Below are 23,243 nucleotides of genomic sequence, written 5' to 3'. Positions count from 1 at the left end.
TAGTCATTTACCACATTAACAATGTAGAGAGTGTATTTCTGATTAATTTAATGTTATCTTTATTGAAAAAACAGTGCTTTTCTTTGAACAATAAAGTCATTTCTAAGTGATCCCAAACTTTTGAACGGTAGTGTACATCGTTTGTGTTACTTTGCTTTTAGAATCCTGTTTCATACGTTTGAGATTGTGAACGACCCGAGTTCTTTAGGATGCAACTGTGAGGCAGAAAACACAGCAGCTCTCCGGACATCAGGGACTCCCTCCTCTGGTGAGAGAGCTCCAAGCACCCGGACTGTGTGTGTGCTCTGTGTAACTCACAGCTCATCAGGAACTGGGCCCAGGAGGAACACAACCATAATGGCTATAATTGTTTTTGCATCCAAACTGTGATTGATGGATTCAGTCGAAATTCCGTTTCCATGTTTGGGGAATATACTGGGAAAAGGGAAATAGTACCGTTAGTTTTTTCTACAATAAAATGCAACAAAATCTGATTTCTTTGAATAACTTTTCTGAACATATGGCATGTGGACGACCACATAACGGGCCACCCTCACTTTTAATTTAATTCAGACTGAGTTTGAGGCCACACAGATAGTCAGGCCACATTAAGCTCAATAGTTCCACTTTTATAATTTATGAAAACACAATTAAGCCACTTTAGGTTCAATTATTACATGTTGTGGCTATGTTTCACCATAAGTCCTCAAAAATCTCATCATACGAATCACATCCAATCAGTGGGTACATAAACATACATGTTCCTGCTTTACTATGAATACAAACACTGTATTTTACTTTGAGTCAATCCCACAACCACAGTCCTGCTGCCCCAACAACTCACGAGATTACCCAATGTTTATAAATCCTCAGGTGAAAATGCCACTTTTTTTTCCTCAGTAAAAGCCAGCTGTTTAACCCTCCTGTTACCTTTCGGGTCAATTTGACCCCATTCAATGTTTAATGTCGGTGTTCCTTGGTGTCAATTTGACCCCAGGCTGTTTTTCACTGTGTCACACATATAAGAAATATCAACTTTTTTATATATTTAAAGGGCTATTTAGGTAGTCAACAAACAAACATAAAGTACCTCACACTTAAACTTGGGAAACAATATTAATTCTAATAATTTTCTGGAGGTTTTAATTGCTGGGGTCAAATTGACCCCGAGGGTAAAATATGTTAGTAAATGTAAAGGTAACAGGAGGGTTAAGGAAGTTAGTGAGCCTTTAAAAAAAATACATTGAACTATATTTTTATTAATTTGGTCTTAAAAGATGTTCCTCTATTGGTTTTGGTTATTCCTCGCAGTGTGGAACCGAGAATTACAGACATGATCGGTACATCGCATAATAATTTAGACCGGACAATCCATTTGGTCTTTTCTTGAGATAATGATTATTAATAATAATAAAATAACACCAGCCTCATCCTTTTAAACTGTTTGGCCATAAACTTCTTTTTTTATTTATTAATCACAATGAAGAAAAACACAGGAAAAGAAAACAACAGATTTATTAATCATTATCACAACACTGACAACACAATTCTCCCTTTTTGTTCTGCTCACTTGAACGCAATCAACACCATTAAATAAAATATGTTAATACATCAACAAATAAAAATTGGTTATTTACAAGCAAAAAAACGTAATTCAACATAATTTATGTTTTGTGATTCATTTAAAACGTACAAATAAATTAATTGGTTTTAGACAACAAAATGATGTGCAAACAGCTTACTGAATTCAGTGGGGATTACAATATCCGTTGAACATATTAGAGAAATGATAACTTTTGTCCCCCTGGATGCTGCATTGACCCCAAGAAACATGAGAAAAGTGAAGTGATTTTGAAATAAGTGTCAGTGTAGTTGTGTTATTCCGTTAGTTGCAGATTATATACAGTGTCTCCACCGCCACACCACCAGAGAAATGACACACCAGAGTTGTGAGATCAGTTTCTTTGCTCTCGCCGGGCAGTTGTAATATTTATTGACACTATTCACATTGTATTTAACAGACAAAGAGAGGATTTGATCCATTTTTTTTCCCCTTTCAGAGTTGAACTGTGTGGGTTAGGAGAAGGGAGCGCGGCCCCGGATTAAACGACATGAAAGTGGGCAGCTGGATGCAGGTCAGGGGGGGGGGGGGTATTTCCAGTTATGGCTTTATGTCACTGTTACAGTGAGTCATCATGCAATGCTGAAGCGTGGCCCACATGAGAGGCCGCACATTCCCCTGCGGACGCGCGGCCTGACGGGAGCCCCGGCGGAAAGGTTCAGGCTGCAAATAAGCAGCACTCCTCCCGCTTTGACCGCGTTCCCCGAACACTAACAACTCAGCGTCCGTACGAAGAGACACGGACCGATTTAACATCGGACGCCACGCGGCTCATGCTAAAAGAAACAACCCCACCACCCCCGCCTGCGTCGGGTATAAACAAATACACAAACTTGCAGACGTGTGTTTTATGCAAAGTCTAGCCAGTCGACTTTTTTCTTCTTTTTCTTTTCCCATTTAGAAATCACCGTTTAAGGAGAGTGTGAATCAAGTCCTGAGTGAGGGTGCTACGTCAATTTCAGTGTGGAACAATACCAACGCCGTGACCATTGCAGATGGAAGTGGAAATTAGAGAAATTTGTTTCCAGTCCAAGTGGCTCATCCCCAAAGCCGAGTAAGAGGCTTTCCGTGATATGATTTTTGACATTAGAAAACAAACTGGATCTGCATAATGAAATAAGCCGATTCCGTCCCTTGATTTATTAAATACAGGCGAAATAGCCGCAGGTTTTTTACAAATCATATTTACATTTATGTTCAGCACATTTTTAAGTCCGCTGACAGTAAATAGGTCAGTTAAACTAACTCAACCTACAATTCACTGCAGACGCGCTCCACATAGAGAATTCATCAGTTAGTCTTTGCATCACACACGTGCAGCAGGTAACACTGCTTTGCGACACAAACCGGTCCCGGACATAAATTGCCGGTCCCTCCCATTTCCAAGTGAAACCTTTTGGAACAAATTAAAGTGGGACGAATCCATGTTTGATTCTCTGCTCTAAGCGCAGGCTCTGCTGGATGAAGACGGGGGCGCCTTTCTGTTGGTTCTCCAAAAGCAAATGAAGCCAGAGTCTCCTCTCAGTCTTTAAGAGGTCAGCTTGGAGTAGCTGGGCGGGGAGAAGCGTCTGCGGAGGTACTTGAGGATGTAAAGGGGCAGACAGCTCACCAGCGTGATGACGGTCACCTTCCACAGGAACGATACGGTGGTGATGAAGAATACGTCTGACATGGACGAAGGGGCAGAGATCAGAATGAGGTGGTTGTAGGACACAGACATACATTAATAAGCATCATTTAAAACTGGAGGCACAACCATGTGCTTCCAATGCAGATCCGAAAAAGGTCCAGTGTGTAGGATCGAGAGGGCTCTGCTGGCAGACATTAAATACGATGTTTTCATGTGTATAATCACCTGAAACTGCAAATGCTTGCGTTTTCATATAGTTAGAATGAGCCGTTCACATCTACATAAAAAGATGATTTTCTTCCACCAAGTCTGCCGTGTTGCACCGCTATGTTTTTCTACAGTAGCCCAGAATGAACAAAACAAAACACCTATCACACGAAGGCCATCGTAATTCTCCAATATCCCTAGAAAGGGGAGGGATAAGGGAATAGGCATTCAGTTTTTTTAATCAGTTTGCAAACACACTGCTAGATGCCACTAAATCCTTCGCACTGCTCCTTTAAATACATAATAAACAGGGGAAATGTGATTTTATTTTCATTCAAAGTATGCCACATTAGCATTTAGTAGTTCCTGTTTGCAGTGTACCAAAAGATCCCCTGGAGAGGGATCCTCCTCTGTTGCTCTCCTGAAGGGTTCTTCCCTTTTTTCCCCCTGAAGGGTTATTTGGGAGTTTTTCCTGATCCGATGTGAGGTTTTGGGGCAGGAATGTCTATGTGTACAGATTGTAAAGCACTCCGAGACAAATTTGTAATTTGTGAAATGGGGCTATACAAATAAACTGAATTGAATTGAATGTACAGCAACTACCACTGGACTACGTTGATACTGAAGAAATCTTTCACATGTATATTGCCCCCCCCCCCCCACACACACACACACTTTATGGTCCGATTTGCGACTCTTGTGATTACAAATTAATCAATACCCTTTCAACCAAATGTTGTGCTAAAGTGTCCAACTAACTGTGTGAACTGCACATGCACCAGAAGAATAGCCTTTCAAATCTATTCCAGTCTGACTTCAAGGAGGGAGGAAAAGTGTCCAAAAAGGGTACACTTGACCGCATGTCAGTCATGATCCTCAGTGGTCGCGAAAAATAGAACTCCACACCCCACATAAAGCTGAGAATAAAGGCTTGGGAAGCTCCTGGTTAGGATATTGTATATGTCACAACTAAAATTGGCTTATTTTTCATCCAATAGCCTGGCAGGCTGTAACAGAATAACATAAACAACCAACAACCATCTGACGACGTTGCTGATGTTCCAGCCTCCTTATGGCCGTGAATGTGTTTCTATGCAACAATATGTGGAGTTTTATATTTGTGGCCAGTGTTTCCTGTCATGCCGCGGCGATCCAGAGGAAACTAACAGGACTGATGGCATTTCCTCTTTGATACTTCGGCATGCCTGAGCTTCGTCGTCGTGAGGACACTTTGTCAATGCACTCACCTTTATCCTTCCTCATATCCTCATAACCACAGCTAATTGCACACCAGAGGCATATTGTGAATGAACATGTTCACCTGACTGCTGACGCACGGTTTCAAGGTCGCCAACAGCACAAACACATTGATCAGGCTGCGGTGAATTGAACGCAGAGTGCATTTGTTTTCTTGGCTCAGTGAGCTGCGCCGCCAACGGCCTCAGAGTCACCGTCTGTGTGGGGGAAGCATCAGTTCATGTCCGGGTGTTTGTGTTCGCTCACCTATGGACTCGTGCAGGAAGACGAGCGAGGCAACGTAGCAGGCCAAGCTCAGGAGCTCCCCGACTATCATGAGCCAGTGCCACGTCTGTATGGTCAGGGCCACCATCAGCAGCTCCGTCAGGATGAGAGCCGTGAAGGAAATGGCGACGGCGTGGACGAATTCGGAATCGAAGAGCAGCAACGCCCCGTACATGATGATGCCCCCTGTGGAGGTGAAAGAGGCCACGGAAACATTCAACGATGGGATCCACAATCTGGCGCGAGAGTCGATGCTTAGTCTGGAAAAGAGTGAGCAATGAGTGATTGCTGCAGGATCAGAATCACGGCGGTCGGAAATGATGAACGGCCGAACAGTCATCACAGCGAGCTGAAAAGGCAACTGCTCAGTGTGTTGCCATACCTGCAAACTCATGAGGGGTGAAAAAGGTGACAAGGGGGGGGGGGGGGGGGGGTGCAGGTGATTTTTTTTGTTCTTTTGTTACCACACCACATCCACGTTGTTTGAAGCCTCAAAGCTTTTAGAACCACAACTACAGTCATTTTATTGTTCTGACCACAAATCTAAATAATGATAATAAACAGTTTAAGAACAAAAGGTTCTCCGCTCTGACTCAGCCCTATAATGATAGTAATAACAAATATACATTGTTATTATATATAATATGGTTAAAGTCATTCATGAACCAACTTCCTTTTTTTTGTTGCCTGAACAGTCCTCATGGACTTTTCCCTGAATCTGTTCTGTCTCTACCTGTTTGTCACGATACTCATATTATAACTTCTATACATATTACATACCTGCCATAAATATCATGATACCCGATACCAGAATTCAATACACCATAAAAACAATATGGTACCATAATTACGAGACTGGTATATTTATCTATAATAGTAATAAATAAAACATCTGTATGGTTCACTTTTTACCAACTTTTTCAACACTTAACAAATGACAGTAATATTAGTATTCATACAGCCAGATATGAATGAAACTACATGGTTCGATCATTGCATTGCTTATACACTATGAGGCCGTTAGTCTCTGACCAGATGATACACAGTTCATCAGGATGAGCAGCTGGAGAGTTACAGAACTTTACAGACTGAAACATTTCACTTCTGGCATCTTTTTATTCTTTAAGCCGAAGTCTCTAAAGCTGCGCCACTTCTCTCGCTGTGAGCTGCGCAGCGCAGTGTGCGCAGACAGCTCGACACGGAGCAGCGCGTGCGCTCTGATCGCTCTCTTCATGAAGTATTGATACTAAAAATATGCTAAATCATATCGTGTTTAACGTACGGGTACTTTGTTAGCATCGCTACACCGTGCAGCATGACAGGAGTAGATGTAGCGGGCTAACATTCAAGCTAACCTGAACCCCCAAACGCTGTGGACATCTGAACGCTGATTGGCCGAGACGCGACACGTCCCATCAAAGATGCTTTATTGCGAAGAGCAACACTTCACACTTTTCTCCGCGTCTCACTGCAATCTCAACGGCAGCGGGCCAGGTGACCCCCCCCCAAAAAAACAAAAACTTTTCGGATCTCCACGATTCACGTGGATGACCTATTTTGAGTTCAAAACGGTGAATTTCACCGAAAAGTGACAAGTTTGCAGGTATGGTTGCGCTACCGGCGTTTAACCCTCCTGTTACCTTTAGGGTCAATTTGACCCCATTCAATGTTTAACGTCGGTGTTCTTTGGGGTCAATTTGACCCCAGGCTGTTTTTCACTGTGTCAAACATATAAGAAATATCAACTTTTTTATATATTTAAATTGCTATTTAGGTAGTCAACAAACAAACATAAAGTACCTCACACTTAAACTTGGGAAACAATATTAATTCTAATAATTTTCTGGAGGTTTTAATTGCTGGGGTCAAATATGTTAGTAAATGTGAAGGTAACAGGAGGGTTAAGTAGATGAGCTACAGTAGTCTAACCCTAACAACTCCTATCTATTGCTTCACTGATGTTAAAGGGAGAATTAATAAGATGTTCCTAAGAGACACTGTATAGACCCACATATAAATAACCCCATGACCCACTAGACGTGTGTGGGGGTGTGACCCAGCTCTCGGCCCGTACCAAAATGGTGGACAAAGCGCTGAAAACCCCCGCAAAAACCGCAAGGCGAAAAAAACTAGTGGAGAAAGGTCCTTCCAAAACAAGAGGGAATCTGGGTTTGGCTTTTCCACAGCTGGCGAGCACCAAGGTCCAGAAATATAAACCCCAAATCAAAGACCGACCAGGAGCGAAGTGCGACTGGAACTTGTCTGCATGTCGCCTACGTCTCGGCCGCAAGAATTGCACAAAATTGCAGTGGCAAAGACGTCAGTGAACGGCCAAGTAGCCCGTTCTGCGCCTGCGTAAAAGGAAACAACTCTCCCTGCCGGCAGGTTGCGGTCGTCGTGTATTAAGTCATTTATAAAGGGAAACCTCGGACTGAGGAGGTACACGCCGTTGTTATGATGCATACATGAAACAAAGCAGCGGTCCACTTTAACCCTCCCGTTACCTTCACATTTACTAACATATTTTACCCTCGGGGTCAATTTGACCCCAGCAATTAAAACCTCCAGAAAATTATTAGATTTAATATTGTTTCCCAAGTTTAAGTATGAGGTACTTTATGTTTGTTTGTTGACTACCTAAATAGCCCTTTAAATATATAAAAAAGTTGATATGTGTGACAGTAAAAAACAGCCTGGGGTAAAATTGACCCCAAAGAACACCGACATTAAACATTGAATGGGGTCAAATTGACCCGAAAGGTAACAGGAGGGTTAAAACCACTCGAATATTGGAATGAGATGATGATGAAAAATGATAATGACCCAACATCCAAAAAGTTTGGCCACCCCTGTGATTATCAGAAGTTTGTATAAACTCTTCCTTACCTTGATAGATACTTATTAGGACCCATATTAGAAATGTCTTGAAAGATAGTGGTCGGCCCTGTGGAAAGAGAACAGTAGAACACATCATATTTACCATTTTCCATGTATGTTTCTGTATCATATGTGGCTGCACTCTGGCAGTGTGTGTTAAATACCTTCAAGAGATCCTTGTATAATTCTGGGTACAACATGGCAACTTCTGACTTCACATCTTTGTCCAACACCAGGGAGAAGACGGGAAACATTGTGTAGATGGTCGAGTAGCTGAAACAGACAAAATCATGTGAGGAATATTCCCCGGAAAAAATGCCACATGTCCTAGAAGCTTCACACATTTCATTGTTAGATTCAGCAATGAAATACATCGGTCCAGCCGGGACTTCGTCATATCATATTTTCCCTTCTCACATTTACGGAGCGCTTTAACAAAGAGGAAATGCCAGAGAGCCCAAGCAGCCAAATGCTCTCTTGATAAGTCACAGCCACACGGAGTTTTGATCTCACCCAATAATCAGGAATCCTTGGTAGAGTGGGACTGAAGCAAAGTAGAAAACAGAGGAGAACACCGCCTAGGGAAACATCCAAATACTTTCATGTCAATACTCAAATGCCATAACAGATGATAATGCAAGAAAACAGGGGAATCACTTTCCAAATTCTTAAAGTCAGTTTACATCAGAGAAATGGAGGTAAATGAAAGATGCAGCATGAATCAGGCAACATCAACCACTAAATCACTGTTCAATGAGCTAAATCCCACACATAAAATGCAACATTTCAATAATCCTCAATCTCCCAACCAATGAGAGCTTCCCTGACTAATACTAGCATGTGTCTTGAATTTATGGATGTTTCTAATATTGGTAATATGGATGTTACCAATACTGGGCAGTCAACTATTCAGCCGACCATCCGGGCAGCCCCCAAACAGACAGGTCACAGCTGCGGTGGGTGTTAATGCCAGACATGTGGTGAAGGGCTGCTTAAAACCCCAGAGTCCACGTGCAGTGACTCATGGGCTGTCCCTCCATGGCGGGGGCTGAGGTTGGCGACGGTGTTGGGTATGTGTGGGAGCCGGCTCACAAGGGCACCACTTACTGACTCATCATGCACCCCACCCTTCCATGACCACCCCTAAAACTTCACCCTGCTTCGACCCAATCATTTCTTTCTCGCATTTAGATGTAAGGTGTTATGGATAAGCCCATCTCATATCTCTCTGCCCAAAGTTTAAAAGGGTACAATCTTGAAAATCTCAGATTTATTCTCTTCGGATGTCAATTAGCAGAGGTCCAAACAGGTGTTGGGAATATTTGAGATATCGCCACAGGTTTGTAACACTGTAAGTGCCACAGGTTCAATCCCCATGGTGGTAGCTCATTCAGCGATAGTCATAGACAATTAAAATCTCTTCATCAAAATCAAGGCGAATGTATGGCAGGTCAAAATGTTACAGTAGTTTAGATGATAAAGCTTCTAAGATTGGATAGTTTAAAAACAAATGTTATGGTGGATACAGAACAGAAAAAGTCAACTGAAATTAAATCTCAACCCTGCCTTCAATTACTGCTAAATCAGACTCTATTTATGTTTATTGTAACATATCTTATTAAACAAACAAAAAGTCAATCTTACTCTACATTCTTATTGCTAATTGTATAATTGTGTGGTCAAATTCATGGTGAAACATAAATGTTATTATGGTCAGTATGTGATGTTTTATCTAATTTGACACACTTTTTCACATAATGTGCAATGTAACGTTTTTCAGGGAGGATTTCGTGGTTGATGTTGAACTCTACCTGCATGGTGCTGATGCACAGGCTCCTGTGGATGACGAACTGGCTGAGGGCTGCAGACCTTTTGTAGCTGTTCCGACCGTGGACCATGAGCAGACGGCCTAAATGTTTGAACTGAGTCACAGAGAAGTCGGCCGCCAGCGACGCCTGCTTTCCTTCCTGCCAAACACACAGCACACAGGCCAGTGAGGACAAGCTTCAAGAGGTCCAAGCAGGCTGACACTATTATGATTGTTCAGTGATATAAATATACATACACATAGCTTGTTTAAAGAGAAACACAGAGATCAGACAGATGGTGGACACATACTCTCTGCAGACATGGGATGCGTGGGAATGTAACAACTTTGAATATGCCATATTAAATTCAAGATTTTTTTAGATTCTGTCAATTTCTCAATTATTTGAGTAATTGTGTTAAAAACTCAAGAAATGCAGTCTCAACATACTCTTAAAAGAAAGGGAGTAACTATAATATTTTCCCAAAAAAGTAACATTCTTAATTTACAGATAGAAGCACAAGAGACCCATGAAGCGACTCACAGAGGCCCCTTGTCATCTTTGTTTCCTCTACTCAGACAATGGGTCCTCGTAAAGAGGAATCATCTGTGTGCATGTCTCTCTGCATGTCTCTGAACGTGAGAGAGCTCTTGACCGGAAACCCAATATGTAAAAATCTGCGAGAGCGACACGCCAATGTGAGGCGATGAGAAGGAGAGAGAGTCTTACTTTTCCTTCCACTCCCACGCCACAGTCGGCTTCCTGGATCATGCTGACATCGTTTCCTCCGTCCCCTAAGAGAAAACAAAAGCCATGGAGGTGTCGGGATTCACATCAGTGACACACCAATACAACCTTCTAGTGAGAGTGTTGCGCATGCATTTCATGGGACACACCCTTAATTTGTCCTGATTAAGAGATCAGAACTACGGCCACAGATAGTCGTTTACAATTTGCCACATAAATGTGTGACATAAAGGGGCAGTGTGAAAAAAACATAAATAAAGACGACGGTCCAATGACACGTAAAACACGTCAAATGATGGCTGTTCCGTTCAGTGAGCTGTGTTACGTTACTAAACTCTTCACGTGTGAGAAACCTCGATAATTTATTTCGTTTTCGGTTACAACTTTCTACTTATTGCTGATATCGATGTCAGAACTTTGTAGCAAAACCAATAACGACTCTCTTTAAAGATCATAACAATAATATGAATCATCACCCTGACATGGGTGTCATCATCTTCAAGTGATGCATCGCATATTAGCATTAATGCACACTTAAAATCAGCTCTGCTTTATTGTGGCATTGTATTAGTGTTACTGGGACTACTGGTGTGCGGAGCAGAAGGGAGTAAGACAGGTTTGTTGCTGCAGGAAAAACATATGTTTAGAGGAGGGTGTGTAAAGAAGGCTAAATGTTAAAAACGTACAGTAAAAAAATAAAATTTAAAAAAGGAACAAAAAGGAGCTGTAGACTGAAAAAGCCATTGGACACCTTCTACTTTAAACTCACCTACGGCACAGGTGAGTTTTCCTGTACGTTCTTGCAGCAGTCGGACTATCTGAGCCTTCTGAGTCGGGGTACATCGGCAGCAAACCACAGCGGGACACTGACACGCAAGCTCCATGAACTCGTACTCGTAGTATTTCAGACAAACCTGCAAGAAACCGACCAAATGGACTCGTGAGAAACATAGGACCCCCCTCCCCCCCCCGAATATAACCGATCTCCTCCGAGTCTCTTGGAAACCTCATTGCAACTTACAGTTTAACTCCTACTGCTTTCTTAGAAAGTGACTAACCACAGATACCACTGCCAGGGATGCATCCGTGGCAGTGGTATTATCATGCATCGCACAGAAAACATGTCAGAGTTTCATACGCAGAGATAAGAGTGGGAGGAGGGTTAGACGTGCACAGATGCACTCGAGTTTACCTCAAGCGAGTCTCCTGATATCACCAGCGCGCAGTCGTGTTTTCTCCTGAAAGAGTTGAGCTCCAGGTGGGCTTCCCCTCGTGTTGTCACCTATGGCGACGGCGACCGCATTTGAAAAAGCAAGCACAAAACACACTCGCAATAATAAGTTATCACGGGCGACAATCTGTCTGCCTTTGCATCCTGATTGTTATCAGACAGGTAGCCTCGAAGAAGAGCGGCTCGCTTCCCTCCAGCTGCAATGAGGGCGAATGTTAAAACGACCAACTACTGCCAAACATCCAACTGATGAGGCTGGGTGATACGGTATGCATTTCCCCCATACTATTGGCCTGGAAACATTACTTAAAATAAAAATATTTTTGCTAAACAATTTTTACAGCAGAATCATATGAGCAGGACACAAATCCCCTGTCAAGTCAATAAGATGATAACAATTTAATTAGCACGATATTAAGTGAGCAATGTGCCCACAAGTGAAACAATACATATCAAGCAATTATATAAAAAATATAAAATGTAAAACACTTTAATTTAGCATTTATAAGAAGTATATAACCATTAAAACACAATATAATGCTTAGATCTTTGTAAAAATAGGTGATAGTGCGTTATTAACCATTTGTTAAATGTTTATGGAGTGCTTTCAAATGCTTAATAGATGAGGGGTAAGCAGTCAAATCTAACTTGTTATGGGACATTGGGAAGTGGAAGAATACACTATGTTATAGAAATAAATTCAAAGTTTAAATAAAGACCTAAAAATCTCTCCAGAAATGCAGCACTGACAGGGCATGGTGTTAATCTGTCAACAAGCGTTATGCTCGGGAATGAATATCCTTCAGCCGCCGACTATTCATACGTCAATCTAGATCAGGGCATTGGTGGCCACCAGGAAACTAATCCAGATGCATGTGTTGCAGGCCCAGTCAGCACTCCCCCCCCCCTCCTCCTGTCCACTGGGATAGAGGTTTTCAAGCCGTGCCAACCATTGTTATTCCCTTCCAGTAACCGCAGTTGTACGCAAGTTGTAACCTTCCCATATGGCAGGCGCTCCTTCTGCTCTGGCACGGTTCCAGAGGGGAAGGCAGAAGGGGACTATCAAAGCGGCAAAAGAGCCCGAAACCTGCAGAACAAATTAGGAAGTGAGCCCTCTGAGCGTTCCCTCTGGGAGTGGTTCAGATGGGTTCTCCTCTCCGTTGGAGCGAAGGCCTGTTTGTTCTCATTGACAGCGGCTTGGATGCTTTCGCTGGTGGGAGGTGATTTATTCAGCCGTGTGGATGCGGACTTGGGCTGCATGCGTAGTTGTGTGCGGCGGTATGACCACGAGCTAATGGGGCCCGGTCGCACAGAGGATGGATGCCCGCGGGTCAGGAGACTGTCAGTGCTGCATTGAACTGGGAAGAACCCTTTGGTACTAAAATCAACTATTACCACTTTCTATCCATATCAGAGGAAGAGAGGTCAATGTCCAGCACTTACAGGTCTGAAGATATGGATGTCCTGGTTGCGTGTGATCAGATGGGCGTTCTTAGCGGTGCACGTCGCCGTCTCAAGCTTATCTCCCGTGAGCATCCAAACCTGCACACAAACCAGGAAGTCACATGCAGCAAAAGAGCAGTTTTTGTAATTCAGAGAGAAATTCCACTCAAACGTGTTACTGCGTGACACAATATGTTTCCATCATCGGTCTGTTAAATCAGTTCACTAAAGCTCCATTCCAGGGATCGAAGACTCTAATCACCGACTTCAAGCCACCTGTATCTGCTGTCTGGGAGCGAAGGTGTGTCAACTTATCTTACGATCGAACACGGTTTACTTCATCGTAGCACTTGTGCTTCAAACAGAAGACGAAAACCGAAAACCAGTGATGGTATAGATTGGCATCACAGTATCCAAATGATGTCTCGGGTTGATTTTTAATGGAGGTTGCTTGGAGGCGGTTATAGCAGAGTTTAAATGGTTACGGTAGAAAAACAATTACCGTCTCGCGGTTGTACGTTTCTGCTAACTATGAAAGTTCATCGCCTCACGACATAATTACATCCCATTAGATATGTGTGTGAAATGTTCATAGTAAACATATGAAGTCTTCATTCCCAAAGAAGTGAGGAATCTCCGACTTTTGACCACCAAATTCTAATCACTTCATTCTCGAGTGGATATTTCTGTTAAATCTGAAGAAATTAACTCAAAAGCAGAAGAAACAGCTATTGATCATTTAAAATGTAATTTCTTAAATGATGTGAGCAACTAAAATAGAATTCAACCTCCGCACTTAACCGATGTGCACCGTTCCCACTGGACTCAAGTGAGTAAACGTGTTTTTACTTTTTACATGTTTTAGGGGAGTCTTTAAATTAAAACTCTTACTTCACTTCTTTTTCCTTGCACATAAGAAACTTCTCATTTCTCATGGTATAATATTTCACAGAAGCCATCTAAAGTGTGCCAACCAAAACCACTTAAAACTATCCTTCAAATTCAATATAACTACTTTTTTCTACAAAGAAAAAAAGGCACTGGGAGAAAGCTTGTTCTCGTCAGTAGATATGAAAAACACATGTACTTGTCTCGTCTCTATGTTTTTGTTTTCTTAGTATGTTACTACTGTGAGCTATGAGTCCGCCTGGCCCCCAGACCTTGATGCCTGCGTTGCGGAGGATCTCCAGGGTAGGCCTGACATCAGTCTGGAGCTGGTCCTCCACCCCAGTCAGACACAGCAGCTCCATCTCCATCTCCAGACTCTCAATTACTGTGGCCACCTTCAGCGAGCGGTCATGGACGCTGAGCTTGGCCTGGACGTACCGGGCCTGGGGAGCAAAAGAGGACAAGAATGTTTTGAGTGGGAGGAGATGAAAACAGTTTCAATAAAGTAGAATCACTGTGAGTCCATTGAAGGAAACCAGCCAGGGATGTAAGGAGAAAACATCAATATGTGGCCACCAGTCAAGATTTGTGTTCCCCCTCCAGCATTAATTATCATCATCAAACAGAAAGATCCATATCTGATATCAAAGTTTCAGTTGACATATACACTTTCAGGTATTTGCCTGCAAGCAGCCATAAAAGCTACAATGTTTTAGAAAACTTGAAATACAGAGCAGTCATGATCTATTGGTCAACGCCCATCTCCAGCTTTTCAGCTCCAGGGCAATTAGCCAGTGAGATAAAGCAAAAACAATCTGAGAGTGACTCATACAGGAACACAAACTCTGTGTGTGTGTGTGTGTGTGTGTGTGTGTGTGTGTGTGTGACTCAGTTGATGACTCACTGCTGCCCACCAGCTCTGCTTACACAATTATACACTTCAGTAATGGGCCTGGGGCTGAGGACTGCAGGGGAGACAGCCCTGCCCTGCTCAAACAATGAGTGGGGTGTGTGTGTGAGAGGGTGGGGTGTGTGGACTGGAGGGACGAGGGGTCAGAGGTCACTCTAATTACTCAGCAACACACTTTGACATTTAGAAATACTGAACAATGTCTGCATAAATATCATTCTGCATCTGTGTGTAATTTGAGGGTAATCTGCACAAAGGAGATAGCCAACAAATTGTTGATACTGCTGCGGTTTACCAGCCCGGATGGCTTCATTAAACATAAGCATTGTCCCGTTCTCAGATGAATCTGGGATCTAAGCCTCAGATCGCTGTGTGTTAATCTCACGGGACGCCGACTTGCCTCGAAATCTTGATACTGCTCCTCCGTGAGAGACTTCTTTGAGACCACAAGGACCCTCAGGCCTTCCCTCGCCATGTTCCCGCACTAGAAAAAAAAGAGTCAGCAACATCTGGTTTTAGCACGTTAGTCTGCGAGTTATTTATAACAGGGGTAAAATCGCTGTCGTTACGGCCTCATCATGTCTTGTAAAAAAAAGAAGGAGGTCTACCTCCTCTTCCAGCCAGTCGTTATACTGGACGATGCCTGCCATCACCACATCAGCACCCTTCATGTAGAACGTGATCTCTCCTGTCGACTCATCCTTGGAAACAATAATCCACAGTTTATTCAGATTTAAAACGTGAAAGAAAAGCCGTTAGATGTTACCCGCAGTGGGTTTCACGCAGGATTCCCAGTCCATAGCAAATGCACTATTTTATGACTTTGTGTGGCCTAGAAATGTGAAACATATTTTGGTATTCACATGGGTTCCAAAAAGTGTTTTAAAATATTATCATGAGGAAGTTTGATAATCCCAGGCTTCCTGAGTTCTAGTTTGGCCAACAAAAATAATGTTAGTCATCAGACATAGTCAGAGGTTATAAGGTGAGGGTTTTCACAGATAATATGTTTTAATATTAATCAGTGTTTTGTTTGGCTAGAGTGACGTCCAAATCACCCTCCTAGCAACATGCTGACCTACATTGTTATTCAAAGAACTATTTCAGTAATTGGTCAAATAAGGAAATCAAACCAATTTCAAATATACACATCGGCGTCTGAAATGTAACGGACAGAAGAGCAACAAAGTTATCTTGGCACTCACTCGCACTATGACGCCCATCCTCTTGCTCTCATAGGTGAAGGGAAATATCTGCAGGATGGTGAAGTTCAGTATTTGGCCAGTAGGGGTCCGCAGCTGCATGGAGGAATGGTCTCTTCCCACCAGTGTCAGACCAACACTCTCAGTCCACTGCACAAGCGACACCTATCAACGTCACATTGTAAAGGCTTTAATCAGAGCAAAAATGGTCAGGCTGCAATATTTCTCGAACTGCCAATACTTTATATGTTTTACAAAATCATAAAACATAATCATCATGCAAGTACAGCAAGGGAGCAAAGGGACAACTGCTTAGGGTTTCTATTGTTCTCACGATGGAGCCCTTATGTCAATATGATGTTCCATTACTTGAGTTACAAAACACACAGTGACGGGCACTTTGGACCGAGTAGGATGCCAAAGAGCACAGTGACCAATTAGTCTTAATCAATAGCGCAAACATTTTCTGCACTCAAGAATATTGATTAATACATTCGGGAATTGTCCGTTTCTGAACAAAAACAAGATATACTTTTTGCTCTCCCCTCTCTGAAGGACACGACAGAGGCGACATTGATTATTACAACGTTAACGTGTGCGAGTCTGTGTGGGGAGACGACTTTTCCCAATAACCTCCAGACCAGAAGTCAGATCACATTCATCATTCATCTGCTGACATTTCTAATGGCAGAGTGGCCAAATGGACACAGAGGAGAGAAAACAAACAAACAAAAAAACGATTTCCACGATCAAATTGTGAAACCACAAGTTTTGTAGTGGGGAAATTACTTATTTTGGAAATGCATGACAACGCCTGGCCAGGAGCACTTTGACGTCAGAAAAACTCAGATTACTGTAATCTTCCGTATCCCGTTTTGGGAACTATGAAGATTGTGTTTAGTCACAGTCTAGAAATATTCATCGTGGGGGTATTCTTGGATCCGGTGTCTGCCACGGCAGCACCACCTTGTCATAGCAGCTTCTGGTTTGGCTGCAGATTTAGAACTGGGCTGAATGAACCAGTTGTAACCAGAATGTAACCAGTTTGCTTGAGTCAGAACCCACACATGGCGAACAAGTTTTTTTTATAAGCTAAAAAGGAAAGTTATTCAGATATCAACTCCCTGTGGTAAATTACTCATAATATACTGCGAGTCATCCTTTTGATTATCATTAATCTGCCAAAATTGCTGATACATGAGATCAGTCTTCAGTGCTTTGTTATGAACAATTACATTTCAAGTTACAAACATGACTATGTTGTCAATTATAGTTCTCAGAATGAAGGAAAGGAAGACAACTGGATTCAGTTAAGATAAATATAATTTTTTATAAATCTGAATCGCCAGATGAGACTTTTGAAAGATCTGAATCTGGCAAGAACATTGCAATTGAGGCATCTCTAGTCATGTTTTAAGTGTGAGTAGTGCGTAGTAACATGTCTGTTTTGACTGCATTGGTAAAAAACAAAAATTCAACAGTCACTGTTATTGTGTCCTGGTGCTCACAGATAGAACCAGATCTATATTAAGACTTCCTGAAAGCAAACTGAAGCCTGCTAGATTTGATCAAACTGATAAAATGCACCTTCCAGGACAAAGAGAAAAGAAGAAGAAGAAAAAAGAAAAGAAAAAGAAAACAGTTACGACTTCTTTTATTCTGTTTGACCTCAAAACATTAAAACGGCTCAATTTCCTTCCCACGACATAAACCTCGGGTCTCTAATCACAACAGATGTACGTGGCTCTATTAAAATATGCTATCAAAGAGGAAATTCAAAAGGGTATAAGTGCAATGAGCTGGGGAGCACATTAAGGAAATCCGTATTTACGCCGCAGGAAATGGATCGAAGTCAAATTCCGCAACCCTCTTCCTGATGTTCAAAGAATTCATACACGTCAAGGACATAAATGTAGAATGCCTTTTGGCTGGTGAATGTTCCCCTTCATGTCAGAAAACAGGGAAGACACTTGAGAAAATGGCCTCTACTGATATCTTGAGATAGGAAGTCTGTTGTCCTGTCGGGCCTTCCGTGTTTGTCCTTGAGAACATAACGTTTCAGTAGATTAAGTGTACATTGTCCAACAGGTCAAGTTGACGTATATCAACATGTAGGTTGTGTAATTACGTATATCATGGGATGGATGTACTGCAACTGTTTGTATAACAAATGTGGTAAACGTCCACACCGATGTATAAAAAAACTAACACATTGTTAGTTCAAAGTGTTTCTTATCAATAATTCCCTGCTTCTTTTTGATTTTCCTCTTTGTGCAACTGATTTGTAATATACTTCACTCCTCTTTCTACATGTATTGTTATATTTTGAATTGCACATTTGTCGGAAAAGTTTTACCAGTGTATGAATAAAGTACAAAAAATGCTACTACATGTTTTTCCTATCAGCCCTGAGGGTTTTACAAAAACTAGAAATAACACGCGTGTCACGAACACTGGAGGAGTGTGTATCGGGTTCTGGGCGGGCGGCCGTCGTACCTCATCCGGGCTGGAAGCCTGGTAGACTCGGCACGTGTCTTCATAATGCTGTTCAGCCTCGGCCTGGTCGGTCACGCCGTTGGCCTCGTATACGGGCGTCACGTTGTGCACCAGGGCGATGGCCTTCACTGCCTCGTGAACTCTACTGATGATGGTCTTGCGGACCTTCGTGGCTGCTGGAGCCCTGGAGGCTGAAAGGTCATGGGCGGGCTGGAGACAATTACAGAAGGTACTGTGATGAAAATAATGGCATACAGGAATCTGAAAAGAGGTATAACCTTTCTTTCATTGTGATCAAGGTCAAGTGGGCAGCTGTTGTAGCCAGTAGAACTAATAATCGGTATGAACTATGAACATGTCAAATCCTGTTTACAACAATAAAGGAAACACACATTCAAAAAGCTCATTCTAAAGTAATGATAACTAACTGGAGAATGTTTTGACCCTGGAAACAAGCTGCTTCACTAATGGCCGTTTCAATGATTGCCGCGATAGTGGCCTGTAAATATAACCAGATGTCTTAAGTAAATATGAACAATTTGCTTTTGCGTTGTGGCCTTTCTATTTTTAGAAGCCTGTGCGTACCAGGGGTTAATGGTAGCGTCATTTAAGAAGTCCGGTCATTGCTTTGCTTGTGGGCTAATCCTGTTTCCTGCTTCACTAACCTCTGGTGTCAAGGGAGACAAAGAGTGTCATCTGAGGTCAGGAAGCATTCAACCAAACAATAATCACAAACTGATATGTTTCTTAAAACAATGCTCATGTCTGTTTGTGTTACCCTTTCCCATGATTCAGGAATTTTAATCTTTTGTTATCTAAATGGCACTGCTTCTCTTTGAAAGACCCGGAGCACTGCGGGGACTTGTGCGTGTTCTTTTTCGTTCTTTGTACCTGCGTGTAGGCGTTGAACACAAGGCTCTGGACTTCATCCATCGAGTCCATCCCATATGCCACGGTTCCAAGATGGAGGCGCCTGAACACCATTTCATTTTGAGTAAGAGTTCCTGGTAAAAGTTAAATTACAGACATACAAAATAATTACGATTGAAAGAGTTTTAGCATCTTGTGCAACATGCCACCATTACTGCATGATGGTTGACGGGACCAAAAAATTTAACATTTCAGATTTTAGTTTCTAAATGAACGTCATTTTGAAAAAATCTCAAGCATCAATATCCGTAAAGTGTTTCCACGTTGTTTCTGCGTATGGATTTCCAAACAGTAATCGGTTACTTAAAAGAGTTTGCGTGTCACAGATGGTGATTGTAAGGAAGCCAGCAGCGCTCCCTTCAACACTACACACAACCTCTGTGTCCTCACACTCACTTTAAAAGCATTTTCCGCTAGTATATCAAAAAGACCTCAGGGGTCTTTGCACGTACATCGGCCTGAACTGCAGACCCCACCGGCCTTATCAAGCTCTGGATGGGGTAAAAGGCTGATCAGTTTATTGGGCATGAGGGCTATAAATCTGACGTGTAACACCTCGCTCTGAGGAAGTGCACTAGTGGAGGTGTTATGCTCATAAGGTGTGTATGGATTAGAGACTTTGGGGCTTTTTTTATGATTTAATGGTCCAATAAGTATCAGGTCTCCGGGAGCAGAAACCCCACCACAGAGCACAACCCCCAAGGGAAGGAAACGACTTAACCCTGTCCCACTGGATACTTCCTTGGCAAATCCACAGCACTATAACTCCTGATATTAGTACTCCACATGCTGGCCTCTATGATTATTTTGGCCACAAACAAGGCTATTTTTATATAAATGATGTTGCTTTTCCCTGCAGTCTAACCTGTTTTGTCAGTCAGCAGGTAGGAGATGCGTCCAAGCTGTTCAGGTATGGTGCTTGACCTCACCATCGTCCCGGGGATCTTGGAGTCATTCTTAATCATCCAACTGAAAACCATCTTTCCCATATCCAGATTGACTCGCAAACTGCATCAAGTAAAAACAGTACATGATTTAACTCCTCGCATGTGAACACAAAGCAACACTGCAGATTACTTTGAAGTAGAGAAGGTAAAGTCGCACCTAATCGGCACGATGTTGGAGAGGAGCAGCAGGAAGCGCACGATCTGGAGGTACCAGCGGCCAGTAAAGTGCTGAAGGGCCACCATGACCAGTGACACCATCATAAGAGCCCCAAACAGGATCTTAGTCAAACAGTTCACTTCCAAGTCAAACAAACCCACCTATCATGAGCAACAGAGGCAAAGATTAGGAGTCAAATAAATGTGAAAACAAATGGTGTGTGTGTGTGTGTAATATCTTGGTCCAAGTAAATAATAAAAAAGTTTAAGAAATTGCACAATTAGTCAATTAAGGATGAATTCATAAGAAACCTGTATCTTCATGCAAACTAGATGATCAGATGTTGGTCTTGTGGCTCTGGCTCACACTACTGTACCTTGTGTCTTGGGTTGGAGGTGTTCATGACACTGCGCAGCTCCTTGCCGGTGTAAATCACAACCCCCACCACAGTCCCTGGAGTGAGAGAGAGGAAAAGACCTGAAAAAACCTGCCTTGGGTCAATATAATAAAAATAACGACATAAAACACACAGTATGTCAAGGAGATGTTTCCCAGAAACATAATCTTGACAAGAATAGACTTTTTCAAATGATCAATGACATTTGGAATAAAGGATGCAGATTTCACATTGCTTAATGGATAACACATGTCAGCGTGTGTTTGTGTCTCCTACGGAAGAAGCACACTTTCCTTACCATTATGGGTCGCTGACCCAGAGCCATTTAGATATAACCGTCTACAGTCTACAGATCAACAGCTGTGAATTAAACAATGCTTCAGTGCAGCTTTTTGTGCTGGAGGCAGAAGACGGTCTGGGATACTTCCTGGGTTTTGGCTGCGTTATCGACAGAGCTGCGCGACTCGTCGGGTATTTATTTACCAGAGGCGACAACGGTGCTGGCCCACAGGGTGTTCTCAATGCTCAGACTTTCGTTGACTGGAGGGTCTCCGTCCTCCTGTAGCAATTAAGACAACACATATTCACAATGATGACGGGAGACCGAAACGGGTCAAATTATTGCTATGTTTGTTAAAGACGTTTTGTAAACATTACTGGCTCCATCCATCTGTTAGCTAAACCAATGTTTGGTTTGTTCTCACACAAGATGCATAATTGATGGCTTTTAAAAACACATCTTGCCACTTAAGACGAGATTTGCGCCGTGACCCAAGCATTATTATTCAGACGTAAGACCGACATGTTACTTTGCCATCGGATGAACATAAAGGGGCTTTGGGTTCAACAGAATGGTAATCACGTAATCACTCACCCTGGTGAAAGTTCCAGTAAAGTTATGGATGTCAATGTTTGGTTCTTCTGCGTACACATATGATCTTATTTGTAGAAGGTCCTGTGGGACATCGAAAACACGGTTTAGGATCACTGACGGGAAAAAGTGATTGGCTATTGAAAGCTGTTTGAACAAGCAAAGCGCTGCCTTACATGCTGATGAAACATTATGCAACTACCTCCGATAATATGTCCCTCACATGGAGACCAGATCTATTTAATCCTACAGTCCTTTACAGTTTATGCAGTGTTTGCTCTATGTGTTTGCATATTACATTTGTTAATATTTTCTTGACAAATATGACGGTTATATGATTTTTACAAGTTTCTCCGGATGCACATGTTGTTTACTCTCAAAAGAGATACTGTCACCAGAAGCTCAGAGAGCAGGAGATGACAGAAACAGGCGGGTGGAGTAGCACTTTAGGGTTGAGTTGGACCTTGGGCAGTATTATTGATTAATGTTATGATTATTATCTTGATTTGTCACTAAAAATTGGTCTATACAATGTTAGAAAAGAGTTAAAGATGCCTATCACAATTTCCCAGGGCAAAAGTTCCCATCGTCCCGTTTCGTCTGAACTCAGACGCTCCGGATGAAGACTAAACAGAAAACGTTCACATTTGAATCAATAGAATCAAGTCGGAATCAAACCAAATAATACATTTACAAACTAGTTGTTAATTCATTTTCTGTCAATGGACTTGTTTTGGCTTCGGACCAACACATCCGCTTGCCCTAAAATTTTGATTGAAATAATAAATCACTAAATAAATACTTTTTTCAGGTATTTAATTTATTAATTTAACTGTATCATACTGAACAATCTTAAACATATTGACTTAGTGACAATTTTCCATTTTAAATGTTTGAATCTGCTTGAGTAATTGCCTTTAAAGAACCCAAACTGGTCCGACACTGAAGAACTACAATAGCAAACGATATGAGCCTGAGGGGAACCTTTGACTTTTTAGTCATTCTCTGATGTCTGGCCACCCTGCACTCTCGTCAAATGACCACTCTGTCCTCATGACTTGCTTCTCTGAGACCAGTCAGTTATTCATCAGTATACATCAGTTATTACAGGGCACAGCAACGACATAAACAATGTTACAACATACAATGTTCTCCTGCATCTACGTCTTTATTGTATGACTCACGGCGGCAGTTGGCAGTCTCTGAGTGCAGGCCACTGGGAGGCGTAGTTTCCAGTCCGTCTCTCCATCCAGCTGGTCAGTGCGCAGGAAGCAGGAGCCTGGGAAGGGGAGGACAAGAGCTGCCAATGATGCCAGATAGAAACACATTCACCCCTAGGGGGCAACCATAGATTGGCTTT

At 42.3% G+C, this 23,243-nt stretch overlaps 1 protein-coding gene across 2 annotated transcripts in view; it reads right to left on the bottom strand.

The window, feature by feature from the left end:
- Positions 1-1,499: 1,499 nt before the first annotated feature.
- LOC130199480 (probable phospholipid-transporting ATPase IIA) overlaps positions 1,500-23,243 on the bottom strand; it is a 29,565-nt gene continuing 7,821 nt past the window's right edge. The window contains exons 7-28 of one of the 2 annotated variants that reach the window (XM_056423007.1): positions 23,068-23,162; positions 21,887-21,967; positions 21,496-21,571; positions 20,992-21,068; positions 20,616-20,776; positions 20,377-20,519; positions 19,473-19,585; positions 18,582-18,791; positions 16,089-16,250; positions 15,492-15,584; positions 15,284-15,367; positions 14,246-14,416; positions 13,086-13,184; positions 11,604-11,693; positions 11,181-11,325; positions 10,394-10,458; positions 9,668-9,823; positions 8,370-8,434; positions 8,021-8,129; positions 7,866-7,923; positions 4,962-5,165; positions 1,500-3,286 (exon numbers count right to left, since the gene is read on the bottom strand). In XM_056423007.1, the coding sequence (XP_056278982.1) occupies positions 3,150-3,286; positions 4,962-5,165; positions 7,866-7,923; positions 8,021-8,129; positions 8,370-8,434; positions 9,668-9,823; positions 10,394-10,458; positions 11,181-11,325; positions 11,604-11,693; positions 13,086-13,184; positions 14,246-14,416; positions 15,284-15,367; positions 15,492-15,584; positions 16,089-16,250; positions 18,582-18,791; positions 19,473-19,585; positions 20,377-20,519; positions 20,616-20,776; positions 20,992-21,068; positions 21,496-21,571; positions 21,887-21,967; positions 23,068-23,162 (2,594 nt within the window). In that variant the 3' untranslated portion in view covers positions 1,500-3,149. The other variant, XM_056423008.1, reaches the window with a different exon arrangement.

Source organism: Pseudoliparis swirei, chromosome 9 (assembly GCF_029220125.1).
Source record: "Pseudoliparis swirei isolate HS2019 ecotype Mariana Trench chromosome 9, NWPU_hadal_v1, whole genome shotgun sequence".
Classification (NCBI taxonomy): Eukaryota; Metazoa; Chordata; class Actinopteri; order Perciformes; family Liparidae; genus Pseudoliparis; species Pseudoliparis swirei.
Note: the sequence above shows the minus strand (reverse complement) of the source record. Positions and strands in the feature narration are given on the sequence as shown.